At 36.1% G+C, this 20,749-nt stretch overlaps 2 protein-coding genes and 1 long non-coding RNA gene across 13 annotated transcripts in view; 1 reads left to right on the forward strand and 2 right to left on the reverse strand.

Annotated features, from left to right (window-relative positions):
- Positions 1-20,749, forward strand: part of DCL2 (dicer-like 2) — a 445,017-nt gene that overhangs the window by 306,260 nt on the left and 118,008 nt on the right. The gene's annotated exons all lie outside the window — the stretch shown is intronic.
- Positions 1-20,749, reverse strand: part of LOC149540315 (uncharacterized) — a 241,509-nt gene that overhangs the window by 153,803 nt on the left and 66,957 nt on the right. The window lies entirely within an intron of this gene.
- Positions 12,239-19,603, reverse strand: LOC149540316 (uncharacterized). Its single transcript, XM_089801436.1, has 5 exons — positions 14,301-19,603; positions 13,761-14,158; positions 13,428-13,651; positions 13,123-13,310; positions 12,239-13,028 (listed from the first exon to the last, which is right to left on the reverse strand). The coding sequence occupies exons 3-5, from the start codon at positions 13,595-13,597 to the stop codon at positions 12,403-12,405; spliced, it is 984 nt and encodes a 327-aa protein (XP_089657562.1). The 5' UTR covers positions 13,598-13,651; positions 13,761-14,158; positions 14,301-19,603; the 3' UTR covers positions 12,239-12,402.

A 20,749-nucleotide genomic window follows, 5' to 3' on the forward strand; every position in this document is an offset into this window, starting at 1 on the left:
TACTTTTGGTGTCTGGTGAATATCTAGCATTAAGTGATTCATAGTTGTCTTTAATTAGTTGAATCTCACATTAATATCTTCCTTCCCTATGGCCTTTGCCTACCTTTCCGTAGTCTTCGAATTCCTCTTGCATGGCCTCACTTTCCATTAGGTCGTCTCCCTTGAGTACTTTCCCTCGGGTGGTTTCCCTCGAGCATTTTTCCCTCAAGTGGTTTCCATCAGGTACTTACTCTTAGGTGTGTCATTGGGAACATTACACTGGTATCAAAGCTGGTGATCTCGCGAGCCTATCGGGTATTGAATTCAAATCATGGTGTCAAGTGATGGTTTGGTTATTGCACTAGGAGAGATAAGAAGTCAACAAAGGCTCTATGATTTTGCAAAGGATACAATCAACCTCTTGGTGAGAATAAGGCCTCAAACAGATCATCAAGAATTGAAAAGATCTAATTTGACTAAGACGCTAATACAATCAGGCAAGATTGGGTGACGGTTTAATGGGATAAGGGCATATCTCTCAATGATTATATAGAATTACGAATGAAGTATTCATCATAACAGCATAACAAACTCTTCAATAATGGTTTGAAGTGAGCAATTGATAAGTGGCTACAAGCGGATATGGACAAGCAAAAGACTCTAATTTTCCTTTCAAATGGAGAACAACAAAGGTCTTGAGATAGCCAAAAAATTGAAGATGGAGATATTGTTAATGATTCAGGGAAGATTGATGGTGGAGAAATTGTTGACAATTCAAAAGAAAAGAATGAGGTCAAGAAAAAAGACAAAATAGAAGATCTGAAATAGGTTGACAACCAAGCCAATATGGGAGTGAACCCTCACAATGTTGTCAACTTTGGGAATGATGATAAAAACTAAAAATCTTCAAGAGAGCACAAACAATGATCTAGAGTTCTATCAAGGGAATCACAAACCTAAAAGTGAAAATGTTACCAACACTCATTTGCAGGAACAATTACTACCTTTGATTGATTATGGATTTTATCCTTCAGTTGTGTCTAAGTTGTGCATGATTGCAAATTTTCCAAGTGAAGAACTTTCTCACAAAAATAATAGGATCTACATGGGCTATGAGGTTTCGTAGGAGATTGATGATTACATGAAGGTTGTGGATCTAGACATCAATATAGTTTATGATTGGCTTCTTAGGGATCCTGGTGATTACGAGCATTATCTCATAATTGGTGTGGTGGAAGTGTTGAATGGCAGGGTGCCCTTTGGTATAGATAAAGTGGTAGTGTCCTCTAGCCTTGTGGCAATGTCATGTGGTACAATGGAAGTATCATCTGACATGGTGGTAGTATCAACTAGTGTAGGTTCAATGATAGTATTGCCCAACGTAGTAGCAGTGTGGGTTGGTAAGTTGAAAATGTTGACTGGCATGGTGTTGACTAGTATAGGAATAATAGAAGTGTTGATTGACATCATGGCAATATTGACTGGTGTGGGCATTGAGGCAGTGCCAATTGGTATGGTTGTGGTGATGATTTTTACACCTACATGGGTAGAACACCTAAAACATGGAGAGGTTTCTTCCATGGATCTTGCTAAGACAAAATCGAAGGATCTAGTTGTGTCTATCACTAAAGTATTGTTTGAGGGTATCTTGATCATTGAGGTTGTCACCAAGGTTGTTTCCATTGCCAAGGCTCAATCTGTCACCAGGGTTGTGTCCCTCATTGAGGCTCTATACATTGCCATTGTCAAGGCTATGTTTTCCCTTAACACTGTGATCATTAGTGAGGTCGTGTTTATCACCAAGGTTGTGTCTATTGTGGCTAGGGCCTTCACCATAGAAATACTTGTTCCCAAGATTGTGAGTCCGTCATTGTGTCTTTATCCACCATGGTTATGTGCATCCTCAAGCGTCATGGCTATGTCTATTGCCGTGATCATCGCTAGTGTTTTTCGCTGTGATAGTGTCTATTAAGGCCAAATCCATCATCGAGGCCCTGTCCATCATTGTGGTTGTCTATGTCACCATGGAAGTGTCCCTTGCTGAGGCCATGTCAATCACTTCGATTGTGTCTATCACCATAGTTATGTCTATATTCGCCACCATTGCCATGACCAATTTTGTATCCATTAACGTAGTTATGTTTGTCACCATCATTACCATTAATGTCATTGAGCCTATGTCCATCACCATTGTTGTGTTCGTTGCCATTGTAGAGTCTATATCTGTTGTAAAGTCTATGTCTATTGCCATAGTTATCTGTTGAAAGAAAAAATTCTTACACAATCTTTCCTAGAAATCATATACCATACTCATGGATTGTGGAAATCTGATAGCTTTGATAGTTATCTTCGTCGGCATGTTCATTGTTCTAGTTGTTTGTCAACATGTCCATTGTCGAGTCTGTGTCTCACTGTCACTGTGCCTATTGTCATCACTATGTTCGTTGCTGAGTTTGTCTACCAGCGTCATTGTGTCCATTTTCATTGTTGTTGCTATGTCTGTTGCCGTCATCGTAGTCATAGTTGTGCCCGTTGTCGTCGTGGTTGTCTCATTGACCATTGTGTGTCCATTAGTGTGGCTACATTAATCACATGGCTACTTTTGTCATCATGTATGTTATTTAGAAGATGTTCTTCGTTGAGGCTTTGTTCATTGTCAAAGTTGTATGTTGTTGAAGCTCTATTTGTAGCTAAAAATTGTGTTTGTTGTCGAGGTTTCATTTGCCTGTGAGGTACTCTCCATTGAGGCTCCCTTTGTCAAGGCATCCTTCGTCACTCCTAATGCTGAGTTACTTATGACCGAGGACCCCTTCACTGACATACTCTCCATTAAGGCTCCCTTTGTCAAGGGACATTGGCTAATTGACTATACGACATGCGTGTTATTACCGTCTGCATGTTGTTATCAAGTCTTTCTCTATTGAGGCTCCCTTCAATGAGGTACTCATGGTTGCGACTCCATTCTATCAACTACTTACGATTGAGGCTCCCTTCACTTAGGTACTCTTTGTTTGTTACATCCCAAATTTTGACCCAATTTAAAATGTTCATATAGCGGTTGAGGTTTCACGTGAAGTCAATTGACAGTTGAAATTTGTTATAATCATGTGAAATGGTAAGATGATTAGTCGTTATAATTTCATATGAAGATGACATGTTAGTTAACCATTATGATGAGATTGCAAATAAATGGTTATTTATCATGAATTCATGGGAATTGAAAAAGTAGTTAGCCATTATGATCAATTAAGATTAATAACTTGTTATGGTAATATGATTAACTGTGGAGAATTTCCTTGTAGGGAGTATGTCAAAGGGGTGTAAGCATTGTGAGAAAAGAATTGGACATAGGGGCATCACCATCACTAGGAAAACGGGTATGAATCTTGAATCACCATGGTTGAAGACCTAGCAATTGCATAATAGGATATACACATTGGTCACGCATGAGCTAGGTGAACAATCAATAAAACATTAAACATTTTAATATAATCAAAAGATTGACCTTTAATGATTTATATTGACATTCTCATCACTTCAATTAATACGTATATATGTATGTGCATATAAGTATAAAAGTATGATGCCATCATAGTATTAATTTATACAAGCTCATATCTATTAAAATACATATACCTAATTATGTGTTTATGTTGAGAAGATATGAAGATAAAATAATCTTCCAAGTAATTCACGTATTTTTATATGCATACCTTAGTAGGTATAACCTTGGACAAATGATAATAATATAATGTTACCATTCAAAATAATATATATATGCGCAAATATATATAGAGAGGTAGAATTTAATAATTATCCTTTTTAAGTTAGTAAACTTTGAATTCTTCCTCCTAATTATTTCTTTATAAGAGGCAAAAATGTACACTTGGCATCTTTTATCGATGATTAAAGAAGTTGATTCTTATTCCTTTTTATAACTGCTCAAAGAGTCATGGCTTCTTGGAAGCCTTTATATTTTTCGAATGCCTTCTTTTATTTACTAGTCGGGGAGAACCAAAAACCAAAGTTCTGCACTTTTAACTCTGCTCCCTCTTTTATTCATCTTTTTATTTGTTGCATATGGATTAAGGACTATTCTGCGTCATAGCCTTATATTTGATCAAAGCTCTGCATTTGGATATGTATATCAGAAGAGCCAATTTTATGGCAAATCAAGCCAAACTTCATACTATAGTAATCAGATTATGTGGTCAGCTCTCTTGTTTCATATTGTTTTATGTTGACACACTCGAAATTGCAGATGTAAGAATTAATTCGATGTCTCATTGTTTGACTATGTATCGAATAGCATATTCGATGAGTCCATTTGTTCCATGATTATGTCTGAATCAAATATATTTTGTTATGGCAAGATGCCTCTTGTTTCGAGTCAGACTTCATATTCAATCTACCTTCTTGTAAATTCTTAAAAAGTTCTCGGGTCATAGGAATTGTATTATGACAATAATGAGATTATATTATTCTTTTCACTAGCAGAAGTTTAGTGAAGGAGTTGAATTACTTAGAGATTTAACACCCAGGACTCACACAGCTGGATAGCCAAGAAAGAGGGTGAAGAGGTGAGAGAAAATCTGCAAGAACATGAAACCAACATCAGAAGTGATTCAATGAATTTATTACTTTTAAAAGAATCATTAAATAGCTAATGCATGTCCACTTAATTTATCTTCTTGTCAAAATCAAGTGGTGGGATTAAGTACGAGGATGCTCAGTGGCTGACAAAGTGTTCCATGTCTATTATGGGTACGAAGGGCCTTTCTAGTTAGAGAAAGTGTGGGGATAAGTTTAAGGTCCATGGATGGTTGGTTAAGCCTCTGACAATGTTTCCCCTCTTGACAAGATGTCGGGACATGCATCAGACAAACATAAGTTAAGCATTCAAACATTTATTGGTAACAAGTATTTTACTTTTATGGTATTTATTCAAGTAGAAGATAAGATGGATTGAGTTATATCATTGTTTTTAGTTATTCCTTTAAATGAAAGCAACTCTTATCGTCAATGTAATTGGCAACCAGTTAGATCAGTTGATCTTCCAACTGGACATGGAATATATCTATATGTAGGAGATAGGTTTATCTGATGGATTGATATTTCAATCTTCTATTATTTTTTATAATGAATATGAGCATACTTTCTTAATTGAATGTTATTGCCCTAATTGATAGGGTGGTATGTGATGCCCTAAATGATTCAATGGTAATTGATGCCCTAATTGATACAGTAGTATTTGATGCCCTAGATGATATATTGGTAACCGTCATTACAATAAATTAGTATAGCTATTTGTTCCTTAAGAGGTATTTTATGGACTAAACTGGGTTTTGTAGAAGCATCCCTAGACGGTTTTTGGTTTTGAATTCTTCAGTATGTAGATTTTAAATTCCTTGGTAAATTCATTAATGGTATCTTCAATTGTTAGTTATGAGATTTCTGTTTAACTGATTGTAACTGTTAATCTCATTCACATGAACATGACAAATATAACTGTCTTCCTAAAAATATGAAGGAATAACTGTATTTCTTTGATATGTTAGTTGTTAGTTAAGATCTGGGAAAAGTGGTTGTTACATTGTCAATGCTTTGTCCGTTGGGAATATTCTACAAGGTTTATCCAAAAGTCATTTGCTAGTCGAGAATATAATAGGGGTCACTCCGGTCGTGTTGGTGACTAAGTTTGTCTTAGCATTAACATTTATGCCTATGACCATACCCAAGGAGATTTTTTAACATGATAACGTAAAGGATTTCATTGACTAGTGTCATTGGCATCATAGTGAAGAGTACGACAAAGTTTATATCAGAGTAGTGCAGCAAAAGCTAGATGATTGTATGTTGCAACAGTGTAACAACGAATTTTCCTAACCAATTTAAAACACCTAATTAACGAATAATTGATTCCATTTCACTTGACAATGACTAATCTAATTAGAAAGAAGTAACAATTTTCTATTCTATTTGTAATTTATATTCAACTGAAAAAAATAAATGGATACTTTGCAACATCTAAACCATTACTAACTGATAACATGTTCAGCTGAAAGTAAAGTAACAACTATCTTCTATATCAACTGATTTATTCATTCAATTTATGCTTTTAGAAATCTAAACTATTCTAATTATTCTTCCATGAATCTAAACAAGTAAAAGTGCAAAAGTGACATACAGAAATAATGAAGAAATTACTGTCATGTTGTTGAAGCCTCGGCATTGGTGAGAGGAGAAGCATTGACATAGGCTTAACCTCCCAACCTTAGACCATACTTATCTCCACACATCCTAACGTAATAGAACGACCCTCTTTGCCTCGGGATTGGGCCTAGGATGTTCTCAAGTCCAGCAATCTGAGCTACTCGGTGGTTTGAGTGCCCCACCAGTTATTCCTAAATAACTAAAATTTATGGACAAACAAAAGATCTCATGATTGGCACATATGCCTGTAACTACCTTGGCCAAGGATTTCCATTTGGGTTCATAAACCCTATCTCTACCACTCGACTTGACAACAGGTTCCATTTTCAAGACATGCATGAGCTATTTAATTATTTAATTCCAATCTGATTTTCTTAGTTTTGTTTGTAAGTTAAATTTACACCTTTTCACCATTTATTGGCCTCTCTGCTGGGTGAATTCCTCACTATCCTCAAGATTCCAGTTTGGTTTCACACCTTTTCACCATTACTATGGCTTCATAGCCAGGTGACTTCCTCATTGTCAAAATATTCTAAATTCATGCCTGGTAATATATTAGAAACATTGCAATCATATGGATTCATTTCAACATTCATGATTATCTCAGTTTCAATGGGTTGTATAAATGGTGTAAGCTCAGGATCATTTTAATGATTGGATTCATGAACACCTCAAACATCAACAGATAGCATAATGGATTATTTCCACTAATCAATCTTAACCGTCTAAGGAGAATATGTCGAACCAAAATGAGAGAGAAGAAATAAAATAAAGGATGGGAAATACATAAGCATAGATATTGATTTATGCTACTCAATTGAATTCTCTATCCTCCAAATCCAAAATTTAAGTATTCTCATGGTTAATAAAATTTAAATCAAGAACAAGATATTGGAGTATTTGTAAAACTGATTGTGGTTGTGATATACGATTCCAACTACATTTTCTATTTATTTCTCTGCTCAAAATAATCGACAACAAGGTACTTAATGGTAAACGAAATTATACAAAGGAATTGATAATATTCAGAATGAAAGACTATGGAAGCTGACTGAAACAATGAATTATATGACTTGATTTCAAGTTCGGGTTTCTCCTTCTGCCAACTGGTATTATTGATCTCCATTGTATATTGACTTGTTCTAAATTTCTATCGCTGTTGGTTTTAGAGAAATTAGAGGAATGATTTCGGATTACAAAGCTAGGAAAGATTAATTATCATAATGTGGTTCATAGGATTCGGTAATAAGCGTAGTAGATTTTGGGAGGAGTGTAGAAAAATGTAGAAAGAAGAAGGATGTCCCCAATCTATTTCATAATGAACTTTTTAATGGTCAGTCATGACCTTTGGGCTACCATCGGTTATCAAGAAGGCTTTTCGATTCCTTCATAAATTTGAATTTGAAAGGAAAAAACGAGAGAAAAAGAATTAAAAGTTGAAGAGTTTAATCTTCTTCTTTTTTATTATAAGCCCTTATGTACGTTTATGTATGTATATCGATGAGGCGACATCAATAGATTACATAATTATAATTTATTGGTGCCACTTCATTTTTATATATATGTATTCGTATTTAAGAGTTTATAATAATGATTAAATAAGAAAGTTCAATAATAAATCTTCAAAGGTATGAATTATATTTAATTTAGATTATTTTAAGTTTTTATTATGTTGTTATTCTAATAGCTCATGCAGTCCCTTAATGTAACCTATGGTCAAGTCTTCATATCCTTTCCAAGATAGTTTTAGGTCATACCTGTCAATCCTGATGACTGGACCAAATCGACCATCCCCTTCCGATGATCCCGTTTAGCAATGCTTCCCCTCTCTTCAGTCTTCTTGCAATCATTCAAGCAAAACATTCTCGTCCAGACATTAATTCCAATCAACAATTGTTAATCATCTAATGTTAGTTATAGGTTGCTTGATTATTTTCATCAACATCTATAGTAACTAACTCATTTCACATGATCATGAAAGAAATAATTTGTTATTAGTTGGTACAATGTATATAAATAACTCACTTCACATGGTCAGGAAAGAAATAAATTGATACGTCTATAATTAACTAACTTGTTTCACATGATCAGCAAAAGAAATAATTTGTTAAATCAACAATTATGATCAATTTAAAACTTAGGGCAAAATTTGGGATGTAACATACCCACCCCCTTAGATTTTCAATCACCCTCAATGAACACAATAGCAAACTTAAGTAATACTTAGTCAATTTATAGAGGAAGAAAATAAATATTTAGTTTTTCAGTTTTCAGAGAAAAGACGGGGGGGGTATCTTTGAAAAATGTCATGATAATCCTCCCAGGTGACATTATCCTCAGCATACTGGTCCCACTGAACCTTACACTGAGTCACTTCCCGATTTCATAAGCGTAGCTTATGTACCTCGAGTATTTTGAGTGGTCTTACCTCTACCACCCCTGGTTCTCACACTTGCAATAATTTCCAATCAATCATATGTTCATGGTGGGTACTATACTTTTTAAGATATGACACATAGAAGACGTCATGCATCCTGGCAAGGGCTACTGGTAAAGAAATTCTATAAGCTACTGGGTTCACAACTTCTAGAACTTCAAAGCGTTCCACATATCTCGGGGCTAGCTTAGCATTTTTGCCAAACTTGATAGTACTTTTCTGAGGTTTAACCCTTAGTAGTACCTTGTACCCTACTGAGAATTCTGTAGGTGTTCTTTTGGCATCAACATAACTCTTTTGTCTGTCATTCGCTTCCTTTAACTTTGACGGATTTGGGTTACTTGCTCCTCCATCTCTTGAAGCAGTTTAGGCCCACCAATGATTCTGTCTTCCAACCGATTCCAACTTACTAGAGTTCTACACTTATGATCATACAAGGCCTCAAAGGGAGCCATTCCAATGGTGGACTGATAGGAGTTGTAATATGCAAACTCTACCAGGGGTAAGTATGTTTCCCATTGATGTTGTCAGTCCATATAGTATACTCTTAGGAGATCTTCTAATACCAAATTTTCTCGTTTTGTTTGACCATCTGTCTCTGGATGATAAGCTGAACTGATGTTTAATTTAGTACCCAAGGCTGTAAATAATGTTTGCCAGAGTCTGGAGATTATTCTAGCATCCCTATTTGAAATAATTTTCTCTGGAATCCCATGTAACCTGAAAATCTCTTTCATAAATTTATGGGCAATCTCTATTGCTCCATCAGTTAAATTTCCTGGTATAAAATGAGCAACTTTTGTCAATCTATTAACCATGACCAAAATAGTGTTGTGTCGATTTCGTGTCATAGGTAATCCCTGTACGAAATCCATGGATATTACTTGCCATTTCCACTCGGGTACCTCGTTAGGATGTAGCAAACCTATTGGGTACCGATGTTTTGCTTCTACTCTTTGGCATTCCAAACAACCTGTGACAAACTCGGTTATCTCCCTTTTCATCCCTTTCCAGAAATATAGAGGTTTTATATCAAATAACATTTTTGTTACTCCCGGATGTCCTTGAATATGGGGCTGAATGAAATTCACCTAAGATCAGTCTTTGGAGTTCAGGGTCGTTAGGTACATAGATTTCGTGGTGATATCTTAATAATGCATCCTCTTCTAAGCTAAAATCTGAATAGTTATGATCTTGTGGGTCTTTGATAAGAGATAGGCTGATTTCTGCATAAAACTCATCATGCTCTAAGTATCGTAAAATATGATCTCTTAACCTGAAGTCTATAGTAGTTATGGCCAAAATGTGTCTTCTCTTGCTTAGGGCATTTGCCACCTTGTTTTCTTTACTTTTAATATAACTTATGTCGAACTCATAATCTGCGAAAATTTTCAGTCACCTCCTCTGTCTAGCATTAAGATTCGGTTGGGTGAAAGTATACTTCAAACTATGATGATCGGATCTAAGCTCAAAAGGTTTTCTGATTAGGTAATGTCTCCACATTTGCAAGGCATGCACAATTGCTGCTAATTCAAGATCATGGGGTGCATAATTTTGTTCATAGTTTTTCAGTTTCGTAGATTCATAAGCAATGACCTGTTCATGCTACATTAACACACCCCCTAATCCTTCTACGAATGCATCTATTATAAGTACAAATTGCTTTTGTGGGTCAGGTACCCTTAGTATAGGTGTTGTAGTCAATTTTTCTTTCAAAAACTCGAAGATTGATTAACACTTCTCTGTCCAGATAAATTTTTTTCCCTTCCTCTGAAGCGAAGTGATCGGATAGGCTATCCTTGACAAATTTCTGACAAACTTTCTATAGAACCCTACTAGCCCCATGAAGCTCCTAACTTTGGATACATTCCTAGGTATGGGCCATTCTTTAATTTCTTTTATCTTTGATAGATCTATTGCTATACCTTGGGCTAATATAATGTGCCCTAGATACTGAATTTCCTTTTGATAGAAGGCGCACTTAGATTACTTCCCATATAGTTTATGTTCTCTTAATCTTTGCAGAACTATTTCTAAGTGCCTTTGATGTTCTTCCTTGGTCTTAGAATATATTAAGATGTCATCTATAAAGACCAATACAAACTTGTCCAAACAATCCTGAAATATGTTGTTCATTAAATTCATGAAAGCTGTTGAGGCATTGGTTAACCCGAATCGTAATACTATAAACTCATAATGTTCATACCTGGTTTTGAATGTGGTTTTATGTATATCCTCATCCTTTATTCGAAGCTAATGGTATCCTGACCTCAAGTCAATTTTTGAAAATACTGTCGCACCCTTCATTTGATCAAAAAGATCATCTATCCTTGGCAATGGGTACTGGTTTTTCATGGTGACTTTATTGAGCATTCTGTAATCTATGTATAATCTCATGGTTCTATCCTTCTTCCTTACAAATAGCACTGGGGCTCCCCATGGTGAGACACTAGGCTGGATCAATTTCTTATCTAGCATATCCTAAAGTTGGATCTATAATTCCATTCGGGCACGTTTGGTTGCAGGTATAGTAATTGGGAATTAGAAGAGAAAATTTGAATGGGAATGGAAATGGTGAATGAGAATAGGAAATTACAACCCAATCCCATTTATCTCTTGTTTGGTTGCACAAACTTGAATTGAAGATTGAAGGTTCGAACCCCATCAAATTTTATGAATGAAAAAGAAAAAACATAATTTATAGAGGGTTTCATCTTCTCACATGCTTATTTTTAACAAATTCATGGCGTTTGCAAAAAGAATTTGAAGCAAAAAACATTAAAGTGCGTGAATCCAAATCCCCACATTGAGCAATCGAATTGTGTTGCTGAGTAATTTGTTGGCCACTATGCACTGGTCTTCCGTGAGTAGAATCCGAGGAGTATATATATTTTTTCAGTATCATCAGTTTGAAAATGGCCATGATTTTTCATTTTGGGGAGCTCTAACAGGAAGTTATAATGAAGTGGATCTGAAAACATTTTCAAATAAGAAAAATTCAAAATGGGAATGGGAATAACAATACCAATTACAAGTATTTTAGAGAATGGACAAATGCTCATTTTGAGGCAAAATGGGAATATGTATTCCTATTCCCAATTCTGATTTGGCACACCAAACAGAGAATTAAAAATGAATTCTAATTTTCTATTCCTATTATGATTTTATTCTAGCAACCAAACGGACTCTTAATTCTGTAGTTGTCATCCTATATAGTGCCCGAGATATGGGTTCTACTCCTAGTATCAAATCTATGCTGAAATCAAATGCTCGGGAAGGGGGTAATCCAAGAAGTTCTTCAGGAAATACGTCTTGATAATTCTTTAAATAGGGGTATTTTTCCTCAAAGGATTCTTTTAACTTTTCTCTGATTTCCCCATCTTCATAATGTAGTCATCTCCATAAGTGGTGGTTTTCGGCATAGTTGGAAAACTCGCGAAAGGCAAAAACTCGCCAAGCCCCCCAAAAGTTTAATCGGGAAAAACTCGGCGATTTAAAAAAAAAAACTCGGGAACCTAAAAAACCGCTGAAATTTAATTAAAAATACATTTATTTTGCAAAATTTAATGAGAAGATGCATCTAATAAGTTAATTAAAGACAATACAAAAGAAACAAACAGAGTTTAGATATATATAAATGCATAGTGCATACAAAATTGCATTCTCATGCAGAATGCTCATGGTAGGAAGCAAAATAGTAAATAGTTTCAATCTGTCAAACTAGAAGTAAATACTAAAAGTCTAAATACATCAATACAATGTCAATGACTCAATCACATCTTCCTCTTTCCACTTGCATTAGCAGGAAAGCGAGGGGGTCTAGTCCTAGAAGAAGTGCCCCGCACTGGGATAGGGCGTGAGCTGCGTGACTGTGAACTCTGTGGCTGTGTCCCCTCGCTCGACGTCCCTACTGACTGGCTTGGCATCCTAGAAGAGGATGCATCTCCTCTTAATGGTAATGCCTGATCCTTGCCTGAATCATACTCGTCCTCGTCCTCATCCTCGTCCTCATCCTCAATGTCATCCATAGTGAACTGAAAATCAGCGTCAACCTCCCCCTCCATGGCCTGCCTCTCCAAATCAGCGATCTCATCTGGTGTAAACAATGGACCTGACTCCTGTACTATCCAATCAGAATAAGGATCTATCTCATCTAGATCAAGTGGACCAGGTAGTTCTAAGAGCTGTGCCTTTTTTATGCGCAACTTAAGATTATAGTGCACATAAACAAGGTCATTAAGCCGTTTTTGAGTCATTCTATTTCTTTTCTTTTTGTGGATGGACTCAAATAAGCTCCAATTGCGCTCACAATGGGATGAGCTACAAGGTTGGGATAGGACTCTGAGAGCAAATTTCCTTAAATTTGGGGTATTGCCACCCCAACTTGCCCACCAAACATCTGCAAAACAAAATAAAAAAAGTTATAAAGCAATAAAAAAAAATCAAAAGCACAACTTATCAATTAGCAAAAGTTTTAAAGTTTGACGCTTTACCTGGTGTTTGAGTAAATCTTGCTCTCTTTGCTAGCATAAAAGAGAACAAAGGACCCCTCAATTCCACATAGATTTGTTGTTCGGTCACAATAAGGTCTCTCTCCTCTTCACTTGATATCATTCTCTCAATGCATTTAGAGAGACCTTCCATGACCTCTCCATTAGGATCTGAGTAGGAATCATCCGCCCTAAAACAAATAGAAAATGATATCAAGTCTTACTACACAACCTTAAAAAGTAAAGTAAAATAAAGTCTTAGTAAAATCCCAACTTCAAGGACAATCAATTATCATGATTCATAGTACCTGAATTTGGGATTGAGGAAGTAGCCTGCTGCATGAATAGGTTGGTGGAGCATATTGTTCCACCTCCTATCAATTATTTCCCAAATGGGGTCAAATCTGAGACTGTCCCCATGATAGTAACTTCTAACAGCCTCTTTTGCCCTATCTATGGCCTCATAAAGACCTCCCATTGGGGATTGCTACCCATCACATATGCACAAGACTAGAACCAGGGGTAGAGACATCTACATTTGAAATTTGAAAAATACAAATTAGTTAATAACATAGTAAGTTATGAATTGATAATGAAATTTGAATAAACTAAAAATATAATGTTTTGATTTTTGAAGTTACCTTCACAATCTCCTTAGCCTTTGCAAAAAGGATATCATCAAAGACTATCCGTGCCACAGCCTCTTCTTCGGGCTTCTTTGAGTAAGGTGAAGCAACCCAATCAGCACACACAAACATTTGCTTCAAAGCCAATATGCGGTCAAGAATACTTTGCAACGTCAAGAAGACCGTTGCAAACCTTGTCATAGCAGGTCTCATCAAATCTTTGCCTTTAGTGGCTTTTCTCATCAAACTGAGAACTCATGGGTAATTATAGATATATTTCGTGACTCGCCTAGCATCTTCCACAACTGGACTCACCTAATCAAGTTTTCCTATGTCCTCCAAAAGACGGTCAAGGACATGTGCTGCACAAGGTGACCAAAAGAGTGTGGGATGCCTCTCTTGGAGGATTCTACCTAAAAGTTTAGCAAAAAATCAATAATCAATAACAAACTTTCCATATTTAGTATTTACAAATTACATCAAATATAAATTGAATAATACCATAGCATTACATTTATGATTCATATTGATTCGAATATAAAAAATTAAATTTACCTGCTGCCACATATGTTGTTGCATTATTCGTGATTATTTGCACCACATTCTCTATTCCCACCTCCATGACAACATTCTCCAACATTAAAGCCAATGCGGCTGCATTTTTCACTTTGTTGGAGGCATCGACAGATTTCCAAAACACCCCATCATCTTTGCAAGCAACCAAGAAATTAATAATGGTTCTACTTCTTCCATTTGTCCACCCATCAAATAAAATGGTGCAGCCATACTTCTTCCACTCTTTGTTTTGGTCTTTTATCAATAATGTTGCTCTACCAACCACTTTGTCAAGCAACCTACAAAATTTAGGTGTAATATTAAATAAAGTGTACGTGTTAGTAAAAAATAGGAAATAAGTTATAACAATTAAAATTTAAAATATAACAATGAACTAAAGTGAATCACAATTATTTACAATTACTAAAATTTAAATAGTAAAATACTAACCTTCCACTCATATCCTTGCGATTAGGCGGCTTGTACCCTTTGCCTGATATTGTTATTGCATTGACCATATTGACCCAATAGGGACTATCAACGACATTCATTGAGATATTGTTGAAAAATCAAAAATCAGATGCTGCAATATCAGTTTGCTCATGCACCTCCTTAAACCATGCAGTGCCCTCTAATGATGGCTGTGCTCTAGGTGTGTTCCTGGGCACAAAATAACCCCCTATCCTTGATGGGGATCCGAATGGTGATGAAGAAGTAGGAGATGTAGAAGAAGTGGAACTGGTAAAAGAAAAATTTTGTTTGTGGATCCGTGGGCCACGAAGAGATCCTGGTATGTTCTCAAGTGCTTCTTCTTCCTTTTGCATATCAAAAGGAGCTCCTTCAGATTCAGCTATGGCTGCCCTCATAGCTAATTTTGCCCTCCTCCTATTCAATTTTTTCTCTTCAGCAGCTGCAAGCAGGGCATTGATGAATCTTTTTTCTTCATCAGTTACCTTGAGACAAGGATTTAAATCATGTTTCTTTATGCCTACAAGGTGGTATTTAAGGCAGTTTATGCCTCCAGAAATAATTCTCTCACATGGAATGCATATCACTTTCCCAACATCATTTGGAGCTTCATAGGCAAACTGCCATGTCTTATCTCTTGCATTTTTAGGCCGAGTGCCTATATATCCAGAAGGGCATGGTGTTTGTGGCCACTCTTGCGGATTTGTCAAGTTTTTTTAATGCTTGACTGCTGCCCTACACATAAATTTATTGAAAAATGAATAAACAAAGTTAGAACTTAGAAGCTAGGGTTTCAAATGATTCAAACTTCAAACTTCAACCATATCCTTAGAAGCTAGGGTTTCAAATGATTCAAAATGATTTTAAATGATTTTAAAACATTTACAGACAACAACAAAAACAAAAGAACATTTGTTATAAAACTATAAAAAGTTTTCAAACTATGATAAGATGAACATACCTGGAAAGAAATTTGTCTTCTAAAATCGGTTAGAATCCTCTACAATCCACTCAAATCCGCCTTGAATCACTTGCAATCAGCCAAGAATGCCTCCAAACCTTCTTCTCTTCATTCCTCAAGGCTCTAAACAATGCAAATACAAGAAAGAATGAGAAAAAACACATTCACTGCCGCTTTAACCCATCACAGGCCGTGGGCAAACCTTTCACTAGTAAATCGCAAGTTTTTAATAAAAACTCGCCGAGTTTTTGCCGAATACTCAGCAAGTTTTTACCAGACTGCCGAGTTTTTAAATTGGCGAGTTAACCGGTGAAAAACTCGCCGAGCTAGGAAACTCAGCGAGTTTTCCATCTATGATTTTCGGTTCCCTTGTGTCCTCAATCCTAACTGGAAAAATCTCACAACCCTTTCTCCCATATCTTTTAAGTTGCATTGCAGAAATTTGTTTTGATCTAATTTCATGCTTAATCCCTGAAATGCTTGTTGGTCTACCCTAATCATCCACACAGTTTACAGTTTTGGCAAGACAATCTACTTTGGCCTTATGTTCACTAAGCCAATTGATTCCTATGATAATATTGTATGACCCAAGGGGTGCCACATATAAGTTCAATTCCGTTGAAAATTTTGGAAAGTCAACCTGAGCTTCAAATAGGCACTGCTCTACCTTAGCCCTTGACTGGTTCGCATACTCGACTGTCCATGGTTTTTCCATAAAACTAGATCTTTTCTTTAACTTACTTAACAGTCTAGGTGATATAAAACATTCAGATGCTCCAGTATCAATTAAAATGGATACAGTGTTTCCATAGATCTTACCTGGAGTTTCAATGGGGCCTATTTGTTGTTCTACCTGTCTATTATCGAAGGTTGTGTAAATCCTTTTTTGAAAGATTTGTTGTCGTTGCAGTAAAGGTGGTCGTTGTCGCTGGCTGATGTTGGGTTTACTAGGGCACCAATTTGCATAATGATCTCCTCCACAAATAAAACATCCTCCTAGTGGTCCTTTCCTCTCATTATTCTTGTTGTTCTTATTCATATTATAATTGCTTTTGGCATCCTTAGCTCCATTGCCCTTTAACTCTGGTTTGTTGTATTTGTAGTCCTTAAATTGCTGTTTTTGAGTCTCAAAATCAGCACCTTTTGAATTCCAGGTTGTCTTTCACTTATCTTGGATGGAGTCATCCTTCCTGATCTTGTGTTCTTTTTGAACAGCCTTCTCTAGGGCTTCTTCCATGGTTCGAGGAGCGAGAACATTAATAGCTCCTCCTATCTTATTGTTCAAACCCATAGTAAATTTCCTGACCTTCAAATTGATGTCCTACTGATATGATGGCACGTATTTTAACAACCGAGTAAACTTCTCCCAGTACTTATGTACTAACATGTTTCATCATTTTAAGTCTTGGAAGTCTAAAATCTTCTGATCATAAAAGGTTTGTGGCAGCCAACGGTTCTAGAATATGTTAACAATTTTTTTCCAACTGATCTTAGTGGTTCCAATGTTTTGTTCAACCTTGGCAACTTTGGTGTTTCCCCATCAAGTTGCAGCTTCTCCGGTAAGATGATATATTCCCCAAACTACTTTTCAAGTTTCAGAGAAAATTCTAATCTAAAAATAATTTTCCATCTCGGTTAACCAAGCTTCTGCTTCCTCCCCGGACTTAGAACCGGAAAACTTAGGTGGTTTAATTTTCTTAATGTCTACTGACAAGTCAGCCACTACCTCTTTCTTCTTCTTTTTTTCCGATTGCTTGGGAGAGGGGGTTTTGTTATGCTCAGAGACTTTTGTCTTTACTCTAGGAGGTGGTGAGCTTTGAGTTTCCTCATGGTTCTACCCTATCTGAGCTGCCATTTCACTCATTCTTCTTTCCATGTTTTCTAACTTTAGTTGTGTTTCATGCAAGATCTGGAGTAGCAATTCATTAGAAGATTGAGGATTCTCATGTATTATGTCTTGATTTACAATGTTCTCGTTGGTGTTCATTTTTATGTTTATGGTTCCCACCTATTACTTTACAATTGTGTGAATTATGTGGAAAAAGAAGAGATTTTTACAAAAAAAGGAAAAGTTTTGCAAACACATGATTTTCAAATAACTTAATTTAACTTATTACTTCATTGCATCACTTAGAGCAACCTTATTTACAAAATTTCCTCTATTGAGGATGTTTACATCAACATATAACATTTAATCTTGTTTTTCAGCACTTAGTTTTGGCTCAGATTGATACATATTCCACACCATTCAGTATCTATGGAACTATAAAAGAGGATTGCTCTGACGAGTGTTCCAGCTTTGAATCAGCTTCTTTCTATATGTTGTTTTGCTAGCAAAAGTTCACTTGACTCTTTCTTTCTTCATCCGTTGAATTGCATGATTCAGACTTTTGTTGTCTTGGGGTATAGAACAACAAGTGTAGTCATATTTAGTCATGTTTTTAATAAGATAGGGAATGATGGGGTGTCGAGTCTTCTTGTGGGGTGTTCTACATACTTGCATCCTGTAGTCATTCTAAAATTCTTTCAGATTTCAAGAAGGTAGGGTGCCCTAGGTTCAGTGTCAAACCCAACGCTTTAATACCATATATAACAAATGAGTTTCCCTAAGCAAATTAAAATGCCTAATTAACGAATAACTGATTCCATTTCACTTGACAATGACTAATCTAATTAGAAAGAAGCAACAATTTTCTATTCTATTTGTAATTTATATTCAACTAAGAAAAATAAATGTTAACTTTGCAACATCTAAACCATTACTAACTGATAACATGTTCAGCTGAAAGTAACAACTATCTTCTATATCAACTAATATTTTCATTCAATTTATGCTTTTAGAAATCTAAACTATCTTGTTATTCTTCCATGAATTTAAAGAGGTAAAAGTGCAAAAGTGACATACAGAAATAATAAAGAAATGACTTTGTCATGTTGTTCAAGCATCGACATTGGTGAGAGGAGAAGCATTGACATAGGCTTAACCTCCCAACCTTGGACCATACTTATCCCCACACATCCTAACTTAATAAAACGACCCTCCCTACCTCGGGATCGGGCTTGGGATGTTCTTAAGTCCAGCCATCCGAGCTACCCTGTGGTTTGAGTCCCCCATCAGTTATTCCTAAATAACTGAAACTTATGGACAAACAAAAGATCTCATGATTGGCACATATGCCTATAACTACCTTGGCCAAGCATTTCAATTTGGGTTCGTAAACCTAATCTCCACCACTCGACTTGACAACACGTTCCATTTTTAGGACATGCATGAGCTATTTAATTATTTAATTCCAATCTGATTTTCTTGGTTTTGTTTACAAGTTAAGTTTACACGTCTTCACCATTCATTGGCCTCTCTGCTCGGTGAATTCCTCAGTGTCCTCAAGATTCCAATTTGGTTTCACTCCTCTTCACCATTACTATGGGTTCATTGCTAGGTGAATTCCTTGGTGTCAAAATATGAAAGATCCCTGATAGATGCCCTTGCTGATCTGCTGTAGTTTTTAAATTAATAAACTATATTTTTCTGTGATTTCTTTGATGGTCTTTGAGAATGGACAGAAGTTGCAGAAGGTTTTGTTTTTGTTTTGTGTTTTTTGATAGTTTTCACAATAGTAATGAATAATGAACAATAAACATGAGAGGAGACTGAAAATAAATAAGAACATAGAACCAAATCAGAATTGCTATAAATCGTACCAGGCAGATTTCTGATTTATAAAGCCAAATAATAAATCCAATGCAGTTCCAAAGAGCTTACATCCAACAATGATGCCAAACTGTTACAAATGGCAGGCGTAAGACTGCAAAGAATCACGTCCCAGTTGAAAGAATCAATCTGCAACGCTGAAACCATAAATCTGCAACTTGAATCCACAATAAAGAATGGCATACTCTATCCCTGATAGCAACGCACGGTGTCTGAAGAATCCAATGCCAATAACTACTGAGGGCTACGTCCCAGCAAATCCAGAACCTGGGTTTTGCATCCCAGATGAAGAATTGCTCTCTCAGAGCCAATTCACAAAAACAAGTTTTTCAATATGCAAAAGATAATAAGAAATTAGGTCTCCATCTCCTTATATCCCCTTCCAACTGTCAATGGAATCCTAAAGGGAAATTACACTTTGCCCTTTAAATAAAATATAATAAAATAACATTTTCCCAATTAAAGTCGTCCATGCTATAGGAAAAACATCACTTTATTAAAATTCCATAGCTGAAGGCACCAAAAAGTCTACAAATAGTAAAAATCATGTATAATAATTCGAGACTTTTCCAACAAGCTATAACACATAGCTGTACCTGATCAACTGAAGCCAAAATCCCCTTATTACTCCAAAATGGTTATATTATTAACCTTATTTTAATTTATTTAATCACCAACTTAGGAAATATTTAAATATATTAAAATATTTCCCAAATGGTCCCAAAAGGCCCAAAATGACCAATCAAACATGAATCTGACCTTGTCACCTGTCTGTGACTAATGCCGGACAAGATGTGTCAACTGGTAGTCCATCTCTAAAATCTAGGGATGCTCCTAAAAAGTAGGAGACAACCCCAATCAATCAAAATGGAGTCCCAATGACTCCCCTGCTGTGTGCACCTCTGAGAGAACTATCACTGAACTGGGAGTTCCTCCAAAAAATATGAATGCCTCCTAAAAAATAGGAGATGCACTCTAAGTCTCCAAAATGTTCGCCGAGGTCTCCAAATGCCTCCTAGACCACTCCTAGTCAATCCCTACAAATTAGGAATCCCTCTTAAATTGTAGGAAATTGTTGTCTACTACTCCAAACTACTTGGGAAGCTCATGCATGACTCTCAAAGTCCCTGGGTTGGTTCCCTCTACGCTCTGCGGACCTATGGGAACCAAATAATAGACCAACCCTGCTAGAAATGTTGTCACTAAGGAAGGGCAAAAATTGGGGACATGACAAAATATTCTGAATTCATGCCTGGAAATATATTAAAAACAATGCAATCATATGGATTCATTCCAACATTCATGATT

The sequence above is a fragment of the Cupressus sempervirens genome, chromosome 9, assembly GCF_028749045.1.
Source record: "Cupressus sempervirens isolate cs-2001-9-10 chromosome 9, ASM2874904v1, whole genome shotgun sequence".
Taxonomy (NCBI): domain Eukaryota; kingdom Viridiplantae; phylum Streptophyta; class Pinopsida; order Cupressales; family Cupressaceae; genus Cupressus; species Cupressus sempervirens.

Coding starts and splice junctions, on each gene's coding strand:
- LOC149540316 (XM_089801436.1), bottom strand. CDS start 13,597: ATGGGAGGTCTTTATGAGGCCATAGATAGGGCAAAAGAGGCTGTTAGA. Junction 13,311..13,427: donor TTCCTCAATCCCAAATTCAG/GTACTATGAATC, acceptor TATTTGTTTTAG/GGCGGATGATTCCTACTCAG. Junction 13,029..13,122: donor AAGATTTACTCAAACACCAG/GTAAAGCGTCAA, acceptor TTTGTTTTGCAG/ATGTTTGGTGGGCAAGTTGG.